General features: G+C 42.6%; 3 protein-coding genes across 4 annotated transcripts; 1 reads left to right on the top strand and 2 right to left on the bottom strand.

Moving 5' to 3' along the window:
* Positions 1–672: 672 nt before the first annotated feature.
* Positions 673–5,548, bottom strand: LOC108899879 (tubulin alpha chain). Of its 2 annotated transcripts, none has more exons than XM_051078382.1 (4): positions 5,405–5,548; positions 2,017–2,239; positions 1,793–1,941; positions 673–1,700 (listed from the first exon to the last, which is right to left on the bottom strand). In XM_051078382.1, the coding sequence occupies exons 2-4, from the start codon at positions 2,135–2,137 to the stop codon at positions 720–722; spliced, it is 1,251 nt and encodes a 416-aa protein (XP_050934339.1). In that variant the 5' UTR covers positions 2,138–2,239; positions 5,405–5,548; the 3' UTR covers positions 673–719. The 2 variants fall into 2 exon arrangements, with proteins under 2 accessions (XP_050934339.1, XP_018556091.1); XM_018700575.2 differs by lacking the exon at positions 5,405–5,548 and adding an exon at positions 3,320–3,482.
* sap30l (sap30-like) lies at positions 4,316–12,063 on the top strand. Its single transcript, XM_018700577.2, has 4 exons — positions 4,316–5,234; positions 6,760–6,882; positions 7,205–7,303; positions 9,805–12,063. Exons 1-4 carry the CDS (start codon positions 5,049–5,051, stop codon positions 9,931–9,933), a joined length of 537 nt encoding a protein of 178 aa, XP_018556093.1. The 5' UTR covers positions 4,316–5,048; the 3' UTR covers positions 9,934–12,063.
* Positions 12,064–12,825: 762 nt separating this feature from the next.
* On the bottom strand, positions 12,826–16,179 carry LOC108899880 (heart- and neural crest derivatives-expressed protein 1). The gene is made up of 2 exons (XM_018700576.2): positions 15,304–16,179; positions 12,826–14,335 (listed from the first exon to the last, which is right to left on the bottom strand). Exons 1-2 carry the CDS (start codon positions 15,781–15,783, stop codon positions 14,240–14,242), a joined length of 576 nt encoding a protein of 191 aa, XP_018556092.1. The 5' UTR covers positions 15,784–16,179; the 3' UTR covers positions 12,826–14,239.
* Positions 16,180–16,466: the final 287 nt, after the last annotated feature.

Below are 16,466 nucleotides of genomic sequence, written 5' to 3' on the forward strand. Positions count from 1 at the left end.
TGCTTTATCTACAGGTTTATTTTTATACAATAGCAACAGCAGTGGGAGGAGGAGGTAACTGTGAGCTCCTGTAGCATTCATGGTTTCATGTGTTTGAGTGTAGTTTACACTCAGGGCCAAATAGAAGTTTAACTTTGTGTATGTGTCTGTATTTGTGGCCCTTTTTTGTTGTACACATCTTTTCAGCCTTCAATCAGGATAGAAGTTTTTTTTCCCCATATCATGTTGCCTCTCCCAGTTTTGGTTTTACAAGTCTCTAATTTTAATTCCATTACTTTCATAATGTCATTCAATAATCAGCAGGATCAACAGTCTGCTGCCATGAGACACACCCCATCCCTCCCTTTGAATACCAAACCCTATTATGTCTTAAACCCAGTGAGGGTGGGGCCTTTGTTCTTCTCAGACAAACAGTTCTCATCTATACAAAACATCTGATGCTGTAGAAGTTATTATAGGCTACCTGCAAGAGTTTTTACTTAAGTTTGCTACTTCACTGTGATGTGGAGTCCTAACATCTGTTGATCACCACTGCCCCCAAGTGACAGGAGTGAGTAGAGCAAAATGTTTAGTGTTAGAGCAGTGTGAGCTGAATGCTGCTTTCTCTACTTTTTACTATTAGCATTACAGACAACTTTATGGATTGAGTACATTAAAGAGACCGAACAAACGTGCAATTGATAAACTTTATTTGACATTATGAATGTCTACATGCCTGTTTAATACTCCTCTCCATCATCCTCTCCGTCACCCTCAGCCGAGTCGAGTCCAACCTCGTCATAATCCTTCTCCAGAGCTGCCATGTCCTCTCTGGCCTCTGAGAACTCTCCCTCCTCCATACCCTCACCCACATACCAGTGAACGAAGGCACGTTTGGCGTACATCAGATCGAACTTGTGGTCGAGCCGAGCCCAGGCCTCTGCAATAGCAGTGGTGTTGCTCAGCATGCACACAGCCCTCTGGACCTTGGCCAGGTCTCCACCAGGAACCACGGTGGGCGGCTGGTAATTGATGCCAACCTTGAAACCAGTGGGGCACCAATCCACAAACTGGATGGAGCGCTTGGTTTTGATGGTGGCGATGGCAGCATTGACATCTTTGGGCACCACATCACCACGGTACAAGAGGCAGCAAGCCATGTACTTACCGTGGCGTGGGTCACATTTCACCATCTGATTGGATGGCTCAAAGCAGGCGTTGGTGATTTCTGACACTGTTAATTGCTCGTGGTACGCCTTCTCAGCGGAGATGACAGGGGCGTAGGTGGCCAAGGGGAAGTGGATACGGGGGTATGGCACCAAGTTGGTCTGGAACTCGGTCAGATCAACATTGAGGGCACCATCGAAACGAAGGGAAGCAGTGATGGAGGACACGATCTGACTGATCAGCCGGTTCAGGTTGGTGTAGGTAGGGCGCTCGATATCGAGGTTCCTACGGCAGATGTCATAGATGGCCTCGTTATCCACCATGAAGGCACAGTCAGAGTGCTCTAGGGTGGTGTGGGTGGTCAGGATGGAGTTGTAGGGCTCCACCACAGCAGTGGACACCTGGGGAGCTGGGTAGATGGAGAACTCCAGCTTGGATTTCTTGCCATAGTCAACGGACAGACGCTCCATCAGCAGGGAGGTGAAACCAGAACCGGTGCCACCTCCGAAGCTGTGGAAAACCAGGAAGCCCTGAAGACCAGTGCACTGGTCAGCCTGAGGACAGACAGGGAGACAATGATCAAATAGGATACACATTATTTAGTCAAAATAAAAGGATGGATCCCTCTTGACATCAAGTCACCCACCAGTTTGCGGATCCTGTCCAGCACCAGGTCAATGAGCTCTTTGCCGATTGTGTAGTGTCCACGGGCGTAGTTGTTGGCAGCATCCTCCTTGCCAGTGATCAGCTGCTCAGGGTGGAACAGCTGGCGGTAGGTCCCACTGCGCACCTCATCTTAAGAAAGTTAGCATAAATTAAAAACCCAGACAAGAAACTACTAGGGTGAAAATGTATATTTAATGAGTTTACCGATGACCGTGGGCTCCAGGTCCACAAACACAGCCCTGGGGACATGCTTTCCAGCTCCAGTCTCACTGAAGAAGGTGTTGAATGAGTCGTCACCTCCTCCAATGGTCTTGTCACTGGGCATCTGTCCGTCTGGCTGGATCCCATGTTCCAGGCAGTAAAGCTCCCAGCAGGCATTGCCAATCTGGACACCAGCCTGACCAACGTGCACGGAGATACACTCACGCTGTGAGAGAAAAAAAAAGGTTGTGATCTGCACTATTGAAAACACATTATTTAAAAGCGTTCTTGTTTTATTTTTAAGAGACACTGAAGGCGATTCATCACATGTTGAGGGTGAAATGAAAAATCTGGGTAGGAGAAGGGATCTTTTGTGAAGACGCAGACACCAGAACATTGTGACTGGTCACCTGACACATTTTGCACATTAATTCTAGATAACTACGGTGGCCTAAGAGCTCAAATGTGACAGTGTGAAGCCACTGTGACTAATATTTTCATCTTGCCATAGGATGAACCCAGACTCATCTGACTTCCTCTGTTTATTTCCTCTTGACATTATGATTGTAATATACAGCACTGGTTCCTGCAGTGTAGTGTTGTCCACATTGTAGGGTGTAGTAACTCAGTCTGGTCCCACAAGGTCTCATTTTCTTCCATTGCTGCAGGAAAGATTTATTACTTGATCCAAGAAAAGGGCCTGTTTTATGTTAAGTTTACGTGATTTCTCAGTTTGATGATCTAAACTTCACCACTTCCCTTTGCATCATTTAAGATTTCTTGTTGGACTTCCAACAACACTAGTAACTGTGTTCTAAAACTAGTGACTAATGTGCCTGAGGAAGAAAGAAAATCCTGTTGAGAACAAACATTTTAAGATCAAAGTTCTGCAGTGGAACAAACCAACAGCTGTAGCTGAAGCTTTTCATAAAGAAGTAGTAGCAGGTCTGCATGGGGTACAGCATAAAAGATTAAATACAAAAGCAAAGATAAATCTTTTCTTGAATAGGCTTTGTTTGAAAAGCCTGTGGTTGCAGTTTTATAAAAGGCCCAGGCCTCTTTAAACAGAGGAATGTTTCAGGCGGAGCTGAGGCACAGGAGGAAAACCAAGAGGCTGGCAGCCAGGACTGAACTTTAATCTGGCCTGTGCCCTATCGAGTTACACTTAATTTACCAAAATTACAGTTAAAACGACCTATTAAAGACGAAGTTTGACATCTTAACTCCAATTAATGCTGCTTCTTGGCGTCTTCCACGTGATGGACCCGATTAAATCAACACGAGGAGTGAAGACAAACTTACTCACCATGTTTACTGAAGCTGTGAAGTCTGCAGGAGATCGGCTTGAAATCGGGAAGAGCCGAAGTTAGTTCTCACAGATAGGACGTTAGGGATCCTTTGTAAGAAGTAACTGAGAGTTGTGGTTAGGCGGGGCCATTTATATAGTCTTTGACCCGGCGGAAAAGAGCTGCGCAATCTGATTGGTTGGAGGGGATTACTTAGCTCTTTTCCTATTGGTTTAAATGAAACCGTCAACTTCTTTGAGACGCTTTTTAAATTATTATTATAATTTAACAGTTTCTCGAGATAAAGAATAAAACAGAACTCAAAGTATGAAACTCCAAAACGACGAAACCACCAAAAATGAAGGAAGTTAACTTTAAAAACTTTTACATGAATATGTGCCTCAGATGATTTTTTTTTTTCAGGCAGCTGAGTCTACACATGATTTGTTTTATGACAGTATGTATACAAAACTATATTGTGATGATGTTCGTTTACAAGGGAAGAAAGTATTTGTAGTATGATCTAGACAGATAAAGGACGTAAAGTAGTACTAAATACTGTTTTCGCACTCGGTCATTTCTGTTTGCATGAGTCAAGATTCAGGGAAACTAAACCATCCTTTACCTTACATACAAATAACGTTGCTACTTCCTGTCATTCATTAACAACCTCATGCCGAAAGTCAGCAAAATTTGACAACTGACTTTGGTTTGTCTGAAAATTTGTATTACATATTGTGCTTCTGTCTTCCTGTTTATTTATTGTTCGTCTGTGAAGTGAAAACAATGACACAAGGGTTGTAAATTGTTTAAAATCGAGTTGAAAGCGGTTATTCACGAGCAGTTCAATCGTGAATTTCCCCTTCCCCCCTGTGTTTGTTAATCTTTTGAGGTAGTTGAGCTGCCATAATTCATTAAAACTCATTCAGTACGAAGGCTGAGGCAAACGTACGATCGACAAGTCTTTGCTGTTCGGTTACAAGCCCCTTCAACCAGCAGCGACGCCACCTTTAACTCCTATTCATAGTACAAAACATATGACGCCGACTGATACAGGAAGAGCCCACTGCCAGATTGATTTTTCTTACGGCCAATCGAAAAGCAATATTCGCACGCTAAGCCCGCCTTCATCCAAAATTGGCCAATCACGGTCGGGGATGGGAACTTCCGCCACTGCGACGAAGCATGTCCCATTGTACGAGCTGTTCTCAAAGAGTGCCGCGATTGTTGCGTTGCAGGCTGTTAAATGCGTGATTTCTCCAAACTTGTTTCATCTGTTGCAGCCGGTTGACGCCTTTCAGCTCAGAATCGCGTGAGATTGTTGTCACACGCGAATCTTACCGAAAAGTAGCGGGTTGTTACCGGGACAAACAAGCGGCGGTCTCACCAGAGGAATTCGTTCGTTAGCGGCAGCTGAGCCACCTTGCGGTCCTGTTAGCACTGGAGCTAGCTAACGTTAGCAGCTGCTGTTATTGTAGCGTGAGTCTGACGGAGATCTGCGGGAATATGTCTTCAACCAGAGGCTGTCGTGTTTCGAAATAAGTCACCGGAGTCGGGATAAAACACACGGGGCTGTTAGCTCGCGAACCAAACCACTTAGCTCTGCTAGCTAGCTAGCTGCGACGCTACCGGATTGTCTTTCACAAAAGGGCAACGCGTGAACAAGAGACTTGGTCGCCAACCCAACGCTGGCTTTTAACTGATTCTGCTTGGGCTACCGCTTAAAGAGCACCACAAGAAGCGTACAGAATGAATGGGTTCAGCACAGAGGAGGACAGCCACGATGGACCGCCTGCTCCGCCGTTTTACGGACAGAGCTGCTGCCTGATCGAGGACGGGGAGCGCTGCGGCCGGTCAGCTGGAAACGCCTCCTTCAGCAAGAGGATCCAGAAGAGCATATCGCAGAAGAAACTGAAGCTGGACATTGACAAGAGTGTAAGTTAAACTCTAAATCTATTTCTGTTCTGGTTTAAATCAGTGTTTGTGAGTGCAAGGTGTTAGCTGGAAGTTAACTAGCTGTCGGGGAAACTGCTCAGACTCTTCAGCTGTCAGCTAATGCTAGTTAGCAGGTTAGTTAACGTGGATAGACCAAAGGATATATTCACAGCTTTCCCTTGCCGCTGGTGTTACTGTAGCGCTGAATGGTGGCATTGTCTGAAGCCAGGTCTGTTCCCACCCGGGTTTAAATGTCAGGCTAGCGTTAGCCGTGCTAGCTCCCCGGACGACGTGCAGGTCAGCAGGGTCCCTGCCCACATCAACTTGGTGTTTTCTCTCGTTGCAACAGTTTCCTCCAGCACGCCCCCGCTGCTGTGCGTAAAATGGCTGTTGCCAGGGAAGCTTGCTGAGTTGCTCAACTCTCTTTAAACTGTCACATCCTACCAGCAATTTGATGTTGGTCAGAAAGTATCAGAGAGTTACACTCACTCGCATTAGATGCTGTTACATGCTGTACTTTTTACACTCTTTATATTGCACAGTAGCCTAACAACAAACTTTTAAAACATCCATTGGCACTAACTGGTAACTAAAGCTGGATCACCAAGGCCTCAACCCCCCCCAAAAAACCGCTAGCTTTGCTGAGTGGCAGTTACTTATCTATAATTTTTATTTATTGCAAAGTTATCTGGGAATATGAACAATATATTAGAACTGCAGCTAATGATTATGATGACTTGCTGATTTTTGTCTCAAAGTTGTCCACCACTGCAAAACCCAAGCAGACTTAATTTATTGTGATAAATTATCACTTGTGGGAAGTTGTTTCCAGTTAATTGGTTGTGAAAATTGTACAGTAATGTCACTTCAGAACAAAATAAAACTTTTTTTAAGGCTCTTTGCAGGGTTATATTCCTTTCCCCCTGCTTCACTTCATCTTCATTGTGTCAGAGTCTTTTACCTGCACTTAAGTTTCCTAGAAAGCACCAGGTTGAGTGACTCAGTGCACCCTGAGGTGTGAGCCGTGTATTCTGTTCGCCTGTCGTTCTGCCAGCAAGTGTTTCCAGACATGTTGGTACTCGTGCGACAGGTCACATGTTGTGAGCGTGACCCAGAGGAATGACATGCACATGAGGTCACAAGAGTCATGTTGTATTTCAGGCATTCAGCTGAGGCAGCGAATGCAACAAGACAGCAAGCTTCATTATTGACCTTTATTAACAACGTGTTGTTTAGGCTGCACATATTTAAAGTAGCATTGAATATTGAAAGTAGTAAAGTGCCAACCTGTTTTAAGTCATAGTTTTGTCAGGTCTATACTAATAGTTTTTACAGCTTCTTGTAAACACAGCTACATTTGCTGCTGGAAAAAGTGTTTATATTCTTTCAAGTCAGGAATTGAAAGTAGTATTCATGATGGCACCAATACTGAAACTCAGATCTCATATTGACACCAGTTTTGATTAATTTCTGACAACCACACACATTTGACTGCTCCTTTAATGCTCAATAATATCTTTCATAGGTGCGACACCTCTACATCTGTGATTTTCACAAGAACTTCATTCAGAGTGTCCGCAACAAGAGGAAGAGGAAGACCAGCGACGACGGAGGGGAATCCCCAGATCATGATGTGGAGGTGCCTGAGGTAATGTGGATTTAAGTGTTACAGTGTTCAACACAGATGTCACTTTTGGATACAGAGCAAGACTTAAAAAAACACACAATGACACATAACTACCATTACTCTGTTGAAGACATTTATATCCCTCCTGTATTTAGTTTTCCTCGTGTGGTTTTCAGCGTTTATTGTCGCAGTGACCCAGTTTCTCCACAGAGGTCTTTAAAAGAGGCAGAAACTAGTGGGAGTGTTAAGAAAATCTTTGAAATGTGTCCAAGATGGAGGCAGGATGAGAAGTTATCATCTTTCTGAGTAACTAACTGCTTCCCTGCTGGTGCTGTGTTTTCAGGTCGACCTTTTCCAGCTGCAGGTGAACACGTTGAGACGCTACAAGCGACACTACAAGCTGCAGACTAGACCTGGACTCAACAAGGCCCAGCTGGCAGAGGTAAGAACACACTGATAGCCGAGTGTGTCTGGGTAGCAGACTGACTTAGACAAAGGACAATGTCTGTTTTGTTCAGTGTTGACTATGAAACCACATCAATACTTTACATGAACAAGTCTCTACAGTAAGAGCTGTTTAAGATCCTGGTCCCCTACAGGCCCCTGCTCTCAGAGTAGTTCTTACTAATGGCCCAGGAACTATCAGAGCTGGGTTTACTGAATGTCACAGATTTCAAAACAAAACTCAGATGGCTGCAACTCGTGTGCAGCTTCATTCGTCTGTGTTTATTGACTTTGAAAGCAACATTTTCTGATGTACAAACATCACAAGTCAACAATAAAACAAGAGAACAAAGAAGAGGAAGAAAGGGAGAGACAAAACTTTATTTGCCGTTTGATTTAGCAGTTGGAATAACCATAAAACTCTCAACAGATGTCTCAACTGTGGAGTTTTCAGCCTCTTTCCACCTCTGCATATCTCCCTCTCATGTTTGAATGAAAATAACAAATGGATGCGAGAGTAACACAGTGAATTAATACTTTCTCATTTTATAAAAAGAAAAATCCTAAACACCTGCCGAGTTTCACTCCTCTGAAATGAGAGGTTGCTGCTTTTCTCTGCTGTGAATATTTTTGGGACTGAACAAGTCATTCAGTAACATCACCATTGAGTGTTGAATTTTGTTTGGGAGTATGATGGGTAGTCTTTGCTGTTTTTTAGATGGTTTATTGATAGTGTGAATTTAAACATTGTTTATCTAAAACATAATCATCAGATTAATGTGTGATAAAAATAGTCGTAGCTCTGCCTCTAATCCTGATAAGGAAATTATACAATCCTTACACTGCTTTATCTTTTAACCTGAACAAAATCATCTATGGATATGACTGAATATAATTATATCTTAATATATGACTTAAAAGTTTGACAAACATGATTTCTTGATATTTAAGCAGCATTCTGGGAGGAAGCTGTGATTGATTTAGAGCAATGAGGCCGGTAGTTAATTTTGTGTAACGCTGAAGGGCACTGCTGCCTTCATTAGGTGTTCCCAGCATCGTTCTTCTCGACCCTCGCCTCCATGTTACTCATTTACCGTGATATACGTAGTGTTGCAGCTCCTATTCCTCAGTAATTGGTTGTGGAGAGATTGTTCGACAGGTGGACTTGATGCAGCTGGCTCAGCCCTCTTCCTTACAAATACCTCCCCTATGTAGGGCTCTCAGTCTGGCTGAGGAAGGGGGGTTTGTGGTGGTCGAATGTTACCAGGCTGTAGAGTCAACAGAGGGAATGAAAGAAACCGAGCTGCAAGTTGAATGTTTCCCCAGGCTGTTAGTCAGGTTCAGACCCTGCTATTAATGAGCCTCCCACATCATTAATAAAGCACCAGTCAACAGCCCCACAACCAGCTGCAGCTGTCCCCGTCTTCAGCCCTGTTCAGGAGAACCAGTGGCTGCTGAGCACAGCAGTAAGCGGCTGCATAGAGGATGTTTGTTTTCTCCTCCTTGATGTTACTTCGTAAATCCAAACAGCAAGTACTGAGGCTTCAGTTAAGGCTAGATTAAAGGTCTCCCACTGGAGAGTATTCGGTTGTTGTTGTCCTCAAAGATTATACCATATCTCAGTTTTGCATGATGATCATATTGTTGTCAAACTGTCAAAATTTTAAAGAAAAAAAAATCCACCCTAAATGACTTGGAAAGGTGCTTTCCACTGGTGTTTCATGGTGGTGGTATACATGGCTGGTAGATGACACGACATCTTGTAAAGATCACTTTCAGTGCAGGCACAGAGTGAAACTTGGCCACACAAGAAGTGTTGTCTTTTGAGTCGTCAGAGAATACTTGCTATGCTGAGCGAGCAGAAAAAATAGAGTTCCTGCTTGTGCACAGTCACTGCGTTTGCACGTGTCACTGCATGAGCGGTCTAATGCAACAGAAACACTTTGCTTCAGGACAGTGAGCTCGAAGCACAAGGCAAGGACTGTGTGTGTCCAGAGAGCCTGTTTGTCCATCACTAACAATAAGTTTATAAATCCAGAGGTTGTGGGGGGCACATGAGACCAAGGCTTTTCTTTGCTCCATGATATTCATGACAAAAATAACGAGCAATTTTAGCCAAAACTTTTGCAAGTCCAGCATCAAATTTTATTCTTTTATGCAACGAGAGCTGTTTCCAGCAGAGGAAAGCAACACCAATGTTGTGCTACTTCTACTGAAGCTAGCATGCTAACCAACTAGCGCCAACCTGGCCAACCCGTCTCACTGCTTTCTGATGGCAACTTGCTGTAGCGTCCAGGACTGCCCAGAAGAAGCAGAGCTGCTCAGAGGGCATGTACAGAAAACAAAGTCTATCAATCACTCAAGCAACAAAGACAGAAATCAGGCTGTCTACTCATGTCAAGACAGAATTCAGGTAATCTGATTGATGGAGAAACCTCTGACAAATCATTGACAAATCATACTGATTTATTTTAACCTTCTCTCTCTCCTCCTCTGTAGACGGTGAGTCGTCACTTCAGGAATATCCCTGTGAACGAGAAGGAGACACTGACCTACTTTATTTACATGGTGAAGAGCAGCAAGAGCCGCTTGGACCAGAAAGGGGAGGGCGGCAAACCGTTGGACTAAGCTTCCCAACAACATCGACACCGCAGCGGCAGTAGCTACAACAAAATCTACAGCAAACCATAACCACAGTGACAAACAGCAACAACAAGCACCATCTGCAGCAGCAGCAAGAGCCGAACACCACTAACAAAAACAGCAACCAAAACCAGCTCCTCCTGCAACCTTGTCACCGTCCCACTCCTCTGTAAGACCGGAACGTGAACTCTCGCTGTCCTCAAAGGACGTCAAACAGGACTGGAGGAGAACTCAGGCTGGGATGAGTTTGCTTTTGCTCATTTAACATAAATACAGTCGAAAAACGGTCGATCCTCCTGCTCCGACTCTTCCAAAGGTTGTCTCCTTTTTCCTCCGCAAAAGCCAGGTCCCTTAAAGACTTTCAAGGACCAGGACTCACTCCGCAGGGTTTTTTTCCGTCGTCATGCTGTAATGTAATTTGTCGATATGTACAAAAGAACCACGTCTGATCTCAAGTAACCTGGCTGAATGCAATGTACAAATATAGCTGCCTTAAGAGTAAAAAGCAAAACACATTTTGGTAATTTTGGGGATTTTTGTTTTGTTTTGTTTTTCCTTTGCCGGGTTGACTGTTAACACGTTCACCATCCACAAGGAATGCTTGTGCCAAACAGGAACTGAATGATGCTGAGTGGAATTTTTGTTTTTGTTTTTTGTATTTTATTGTGAATGAATGAATTGTTGGGAAGAGGGGGTGCCACCGTCACTGAAGTCACATCTAGCTTGTGAGGGGCTCGGGGTCTGTTTGCCCCGTTCAAAATTCACATAAAAAGAGAAAAACCTTCCAATAACGTCTAAAACAAATAGTAAATATGTAAGTCGTCCTTTTCCATCTGGATGTGGTGAATGATGTAGCTTTTGGCCATGACCCACTCTTTTGTATGTAGGTATGAACACACACATACTGATTATTTCTCTAGCTGCTTTTCTTTTTCTTTTATAGCAGTTTCTTTCTCTTTAGTTGAGCCTTAATTCTACAAGTTGTAAAAAGTTGTTTTTGTTTGCAGACATGATTTTGTTTTCTTTTGTCTTTTTCTTTTTCCGCCTGAAATGGAAGATGTGTGTGAGTGAGTGACAGAGGGTGAAAGAGTAAATATTGGCATCATTTTAATATTTAAAAGCTGTGTTCTTAGTGGACAAAGTCTTATCATACTTGGATGGATTTTAAGAAGCTAGTTATCGGCCAGATGAGTTTTTCCCCTTCCGAATTTTGAATAATTTATCAACTTATAACGTGAATCTAGACGTCCTTCTTCTGTAATCAGCTGGCAGAAGTCAAATGAAGTCTTGAAAGTTTAACATTTTTATGTACAGTTGAAACAATCCTGCTGCTTCACATTCGTCCCCAGAACATCATAAAGGTCTGATATGAATCTAATTTGGCACCAAATGTGCACCACACCATAACTGATTATCTGCTGATCGATCACAATGTTTAGTTTGTGACATAAAATGAAATGACTGCCCCAAAGCCAAGTCTGCAAACAGTATATTTTAGCTGACTCTCAGTTTTCATTTGCTACGATATGAAGGAGAAGTGAAGTGAAGATTATTCGTTGGATTGGGTCTTTTTATATTTCAGTAATATTACTTGATGAGAAATGACCAGTAGCCCTTTGGCAGGTGACTCCTGTTAACATGTAACATTCAATACGATGAACCCTACGTGGTTATTTTAAATTCTTAGTGAACGCTGAAGCCTCCAGGCGACTGACGACTTCTTCAGTTTCATCTCTTTAAGTCTGATTCTGTGTTTTTGTTTTCAGTGACCACGTGGACTGTACGACACAGTTTGGACTTTTTGTCTCGGGATTGTTTCTTCTTTTCCTTTTTTTTAAAGCTCATCATCTTCTGTCATGTTATATTTAAGTTTGTCCACCACACTGAGTTTGTTTCCTCCTGACAAGGTTTTTTTTGTTTTGTTTTAGCATCTGTTGTACTTTCAGTTTTGCTCGTAGGTTTGTTAGTGTCATGTAGATAACACCAACTCTATTAACACATAGGCCATACCACATTAACCTAATTATTGTATTAGAAAAAAAACATATTTAAATATGGCTGCTTATTGCTCCTATTGATAATAATTATAATAATAAATGTATTGTACAGGCAGAAGCAACAGTCTCACATTTGTTCATTCACAGATTCCTGATTTTTCCACTGTATGTCTGAACACATACACAGAGGCTGTAGAAATGAGATTTGTAACTTTTTTAATTTATTTCTTCAGGTGAAGATTGCCGTCTCTTCTTGTGGTGTTGCTGCAGTAACAGACTTTGGCCGCTAGGTGTCACTGTGGACTCTCAGGAGCGGCCGGTAAGACTTTCTGGATTTTAAAACAGAATTAGCATAAAACCTGCAGCAGCAATCAAACATTTTAGAAGAATAGATGTCTTTTTTTTTTTTTTTTATCTTGGGGGGAAGCTTTTTTTCCCTAATTAATGTGCAACTTCTTTAAGCTACAGGAGGTCATTTAACCTTCTGAACAGACAGAATAGAGTATAATTCTCAACTAAAATCAAATGTCTTCACTGCAAAATCAGCACAGGAGGATTAAAATTATTTGAATATGTGCGTATAAAAAGAAAAATTTAAAAAATTAAATTTCTGACTTTTTGGTCATTAATGATTGTTTTGCCGCTAAAGAGAACTGACGTTCAATAAATGACATTCCCAAATAAATAAAAAATAATTGTGTAAAGAAAGAAAATCTAAATAACAACAAAATATGTGGAATATTCAGAAAATTAAAAACAACTCTGACTGTGGAAAAATTGCGAGGGAAAAGCCATTATTAAATTTATAAAAAGAAAATAAAAACATAATTAAAATATCTGATACTTCTCAGTAAAATGAAGACCTCACCGTCACCACAGCTGCAGTGTCTTAAAATAATTCATTTATTTACGGAACTATATATAACTTCACATCTAATGTACATTTCCACCAACATTTCGCACAGAAATACAACTTTAATCCCTTTGTTTTGAGTGTTGAACATCTCGGAGTGAAACCTGTGCGTCAACGGAACATTCGGTGTCTCAGTCTGAAATGTTTTCTTCCTCTTCTCTATAAACGGACAGTGACATTAATTCTGAGGTAGATTCAGTTCAGTTCAGTATATTCAACAGCCTAAAGAGTTTACAGTCAGGGCTCCATCTGAGCGAACGTATCTGACCGGGAACACGGAGTTTATCATAGTTGTTTTAAAATATTCTGACTGCGCCGAATTCAACGGGATGAAAAAACAAGTGGTCTCCCCTCAAAACGTGTTTCCGCTGGACTCTGTGGCCATGTTTAAAAATAAGAAATGGTTTTATTTTTACACGAGTAACACTCAACATATAAAGACTGTCCAATTATTACGCCGTAAATTAGTTGACATTATCATTTAGACTGTTTATTAACTGACTGCCTGGTTAATTAATTAATGCTTTACATTTTTAAAATATCAACTTTTTGTAGTTTTATTTTTTTTGGTTTGACAGTTTTACAAATGGTCGGAACTCATGAATGACATTAAATATACATTTACCCAGATTAATGCACAAATGTTCCTTTCCTGATAATTTTAATTCCATTTTGGCGTTAAATAAACAGTACGCTGTAAACACACGTTAAAATGTAGGCTCTGCTGCAGCTGCTTCTATATTAAATTCAATGAAACACAATAAGACTTGACATAACCGAGCGTCTTATAACTGCTTTCTGATTGGACAAAAATCTGCCAATCGAAGTGATCAATACTTCTAATAAATAGAAAACCTGATTTTACGCTTCAGATTCAGCTGAAATTAATAAAAACCAACACAATCATTTTACTTTTTTGTACATTTGCAGTGTCGTTTTCCTCGGACAACAGCTTTCTCTACATTTACTCCACTGATCATTTGTTAGAATTGATTTATTTTCTGTCAGATGTGGAAAACAGCTCCACACGACTCCAGATCGACACTTTTTTTAGGGGAGACAGATGTTTTTTGACGCCATGGCAACATCTGGTCTACAGCACTGTAAGAGGGAGGAAACATTAACACAACAACGAAAAATACCACAAATATCAAACACCTACAGTCAGGTCTGTGTGTGTGGACGTAGAAAGCACATGAGGAGAGAAGATCAACAACGTCCGCAGTTTGCATGTCGTCCTTTAATTCTCTCCTTTTTGCGCATCATTGCACGTGCACAGCGGTGTGTTCAGGTTCAGTCAGTCAGTGGTTTTTTCTTCTTTATCTGATTTGAATCCAGAGTCTCTGAAGAGGTTTTGTGGGGGGTGAGGAGGGAGGGAGGGTCACTGGTTGAGCTCCAGAGCCCAGACCTGCTGCGGCCACCCGGTCCGGCCCTTCACTTTCTTCTCGGCTCCTAAAGAGTCCTGGAGGCCGTCGGTCTGTGGGAGGAGGAGGGGAGGGGGGGACCACAACACCACATATTACACCTCATCCTCAGTTTACGCATTTCACATGAACATTAAAGGACTTCGAGCTATTATATATTTCCCTGTGATATCACTACGCTACAGTCTGAGTTCACAGGAAAATACGCTACATGTGTAAAGACTAAACTTAGTCCAAATGATTTATATATGTAACATAATATCACATATTATCTAATAAATCAATAGGCTACAGTACATGTGGCATTATGTTTATTTTATTGTTTTAAAATTACGTTTTGTAGGATGTAAGATGAGCATGTTAGTGACCGTGTATTGTAGTAAAAACACGTTACGAACTGTAAACTGCGGAGTTTATTTAGAAGTGTATTTCTAAAGGTAGAACTGATGGGGGGGGGGGGGGGGGGGCTGTCATGGTGGAAATATTTTATGCCTGAGCAGTTTCACTAAATGTGACGGTGATGTCAGTGTGTATGAATATTAACTGTATCACAACATAAACTCTTTGTTAGGTGTTGATTTTAGGAGACTTCAGTAAAACTATGAGCCTCCAAATTAATAACATTATAAACATATAAGCATTATTACAGTGGACCATACATGACAATAATATAATGATATATGTCGCCATCAAACTGATATATCAATGTCCTGGTTTAAGATAGTTTCTTATTTAATCATATTGTTTTAGGGAAAGTTGATATATTTCAAGGTTTTTTTTTTTATTCAGACGAAAAGAAAAGAAAAATGAGGAAATGATGTTTCAGGCTAAATAAAAATATCGTTGGCCTCTGATAAATGACATCAAACTACTTCAGTGCACGCGCCATTTTCCAAACCTGCGGATATTTTACGCTGACTCCTAAATGTATAAAGTAATACACTCCTCGGTTATATGAAAATATATGGAGATATAGTTATTTAGATGAACAGGAAGCCGTCAGAGCTTCACACACACTCACCAGCTCTCGTTTCCTTTTCAGATCCCGGTTTTCAAATTTCTTAATTTCGGCCTTAAAGCCCTCCGTCTCCCCGGAGTCTTTGGCCAGGACGTCCATCAGGTAGGCGATGTAACTGGTCGCCAGGCGTAAAGTTTTAATTTTAGACAGTTTGGTGTCCGCGGGGACGTTGGGGATGCACTCCCTCAGCTCGGCGAAAGCCGTGTTGATACTCTCCGTCCTCCGGCGCTCCTTCTTCGGCCCCGACGCTCTCCTCTTGCCCATCCCCGCCTGAAGCCCCTCCAGCCGGGCGTCGTGCGTCGCTCCGGGCGCCCCGAGCTCCGCGGCCGGGTAGGGCGCCTGGATCTGGAAGTCCGGGGGCACCTCGCCGTGGTTCACCACCCAGCTCTGGAAGTACGGCGCGTCCTGGTGACACCGCTGGACGAACGGGAAGGGTTCGTGCATCAGGTGGTGGTGATGCTGGTAGCCCCCGATGAGGTTCATGTTGAGCGGGGTAGCGAATAACGTCGTTGCCGTGTTGTCCGTCGCCCTCGGTGTCTCTCTGCTGCTGCTGCTGCTGCCCCAAAACGGTCACTGCGCGGGGATCTGCAGCCAACGGGACTCATTCAACACTTAATATGTATTCCCCTTGAATTCGTTAACGAGTCAAACCAAACGCAGCCACCGAGTTTTTACATCGTCGTCATTGTGAAGGCGAATTCAACCGCGGACGAAACAGGCCGTTTAAAAAAAGCTTATAATTCCAGAGAGCAGGTCTCGGCGATGAGCTGGGCTCCACTTCACTTGTGTTTCGCTCTTGCGATCGTTTTCCCAAAGAGGCTTCTCTGATTTGCCCAAGAAATTTGACCCCGGTGAAGGTGTGAGGCCCCCAGGTTTATATGACTTGGATGTCAGCGTGGAAAGGAGGCAGCCAATAGAGGAGAGCGCCCAGGATGGGAGGAGAGTCTGGAGAGGTTTGTAATAACATGCGCCATGGTGCCATAATCTCACGGCACTACACAGGGAGCAAATATCTGCTCGTTGGAGTCGGTTGCTGGCTACACAGTCGTGCACATACGAGCACAAAAAGTGGTTTCAACTGTCACCTCTCGTTTCTAATGTCTTGCTTTAGTTTTGGAGAGGTTTTACGCACGGAATTTACGCACCGTGTGTCCGGACATACCTGC

This window comes from Lates calcarifer, linkage group LG20, assembly GCF_001640805.2.
Source record: "Lates calcarifer isolate ASB-BC8 linkage group LG20, TLL_Latcal_v3, whole genome shotgun sequence".
Classification (NCBI taxonomy): Eukaryota; Metazoa; Chordata; class Actinopteri; family Centropomidae; genus Lates; species Lates calcarifer.

What these genes read in the sequence shown, in the direction of transcription:
- LOC108899879 (XM_018700575.2), bottom strand. An exon ending in CCTGGAGCCCACGGTCATCG is followed by an intron (nt 1,942 to 2,016) that starts GTAAACTCATTA and finishes AACTTTCTTAAG; the next exon opens with ATGAGGTGCGCAGTGGGACC. An exon ending in TGGACAGGATCCGCAAACTG is followed by an intron (nt 1,701 to 1,792) that starts GTGGGTGACTTG and finishes GTCTGTCCTCAG; the next exon opens with GCTGACCAGTGCACTGGTCT.
- sap30l (XM_018700577.2), top strand. Translation starts at nt 5,049, where the DNA reads ATGAATGGGTTCAGCACAGAGGAGGACAGCCACGATGGACCGCCTGCT. An exon ending in ATGATGTGGAGGTGCCTGAG is followed by an intron (nt 6,883 to 7,204) that starts GTAATGTGGATT and finishes CTGTGTTTTCAG; the next exon opens with GTCGACCTTTTCCAGCTGCA. An exon ending in ACAAGGCCCAGCTGGCAGAG is followed by an intron (nt 7,304 to 9,804) that starts GTAAGAACACAC and finishes CCTCCTCTGTAG; the next exon opens with ACGGTGAGTCGTCACTTCAG.
- LOC108899880 (XM_018700576.2), bottom strand. Translation starts at nt 15,783, where the DNA reads ATGAACCTCATCGGGGGCTACCAGCATCACCACCACCTGATGCACGAA. An exon ending in TGAAAAGGAAACGAGAGCTG is followed by an intron (nt 14,336 to 15,303) that starts GTGAGTGTGTGT and finishes CTCCTCCCACAG; the next exon opens with ACCGACGGCCTCCAGGACTC.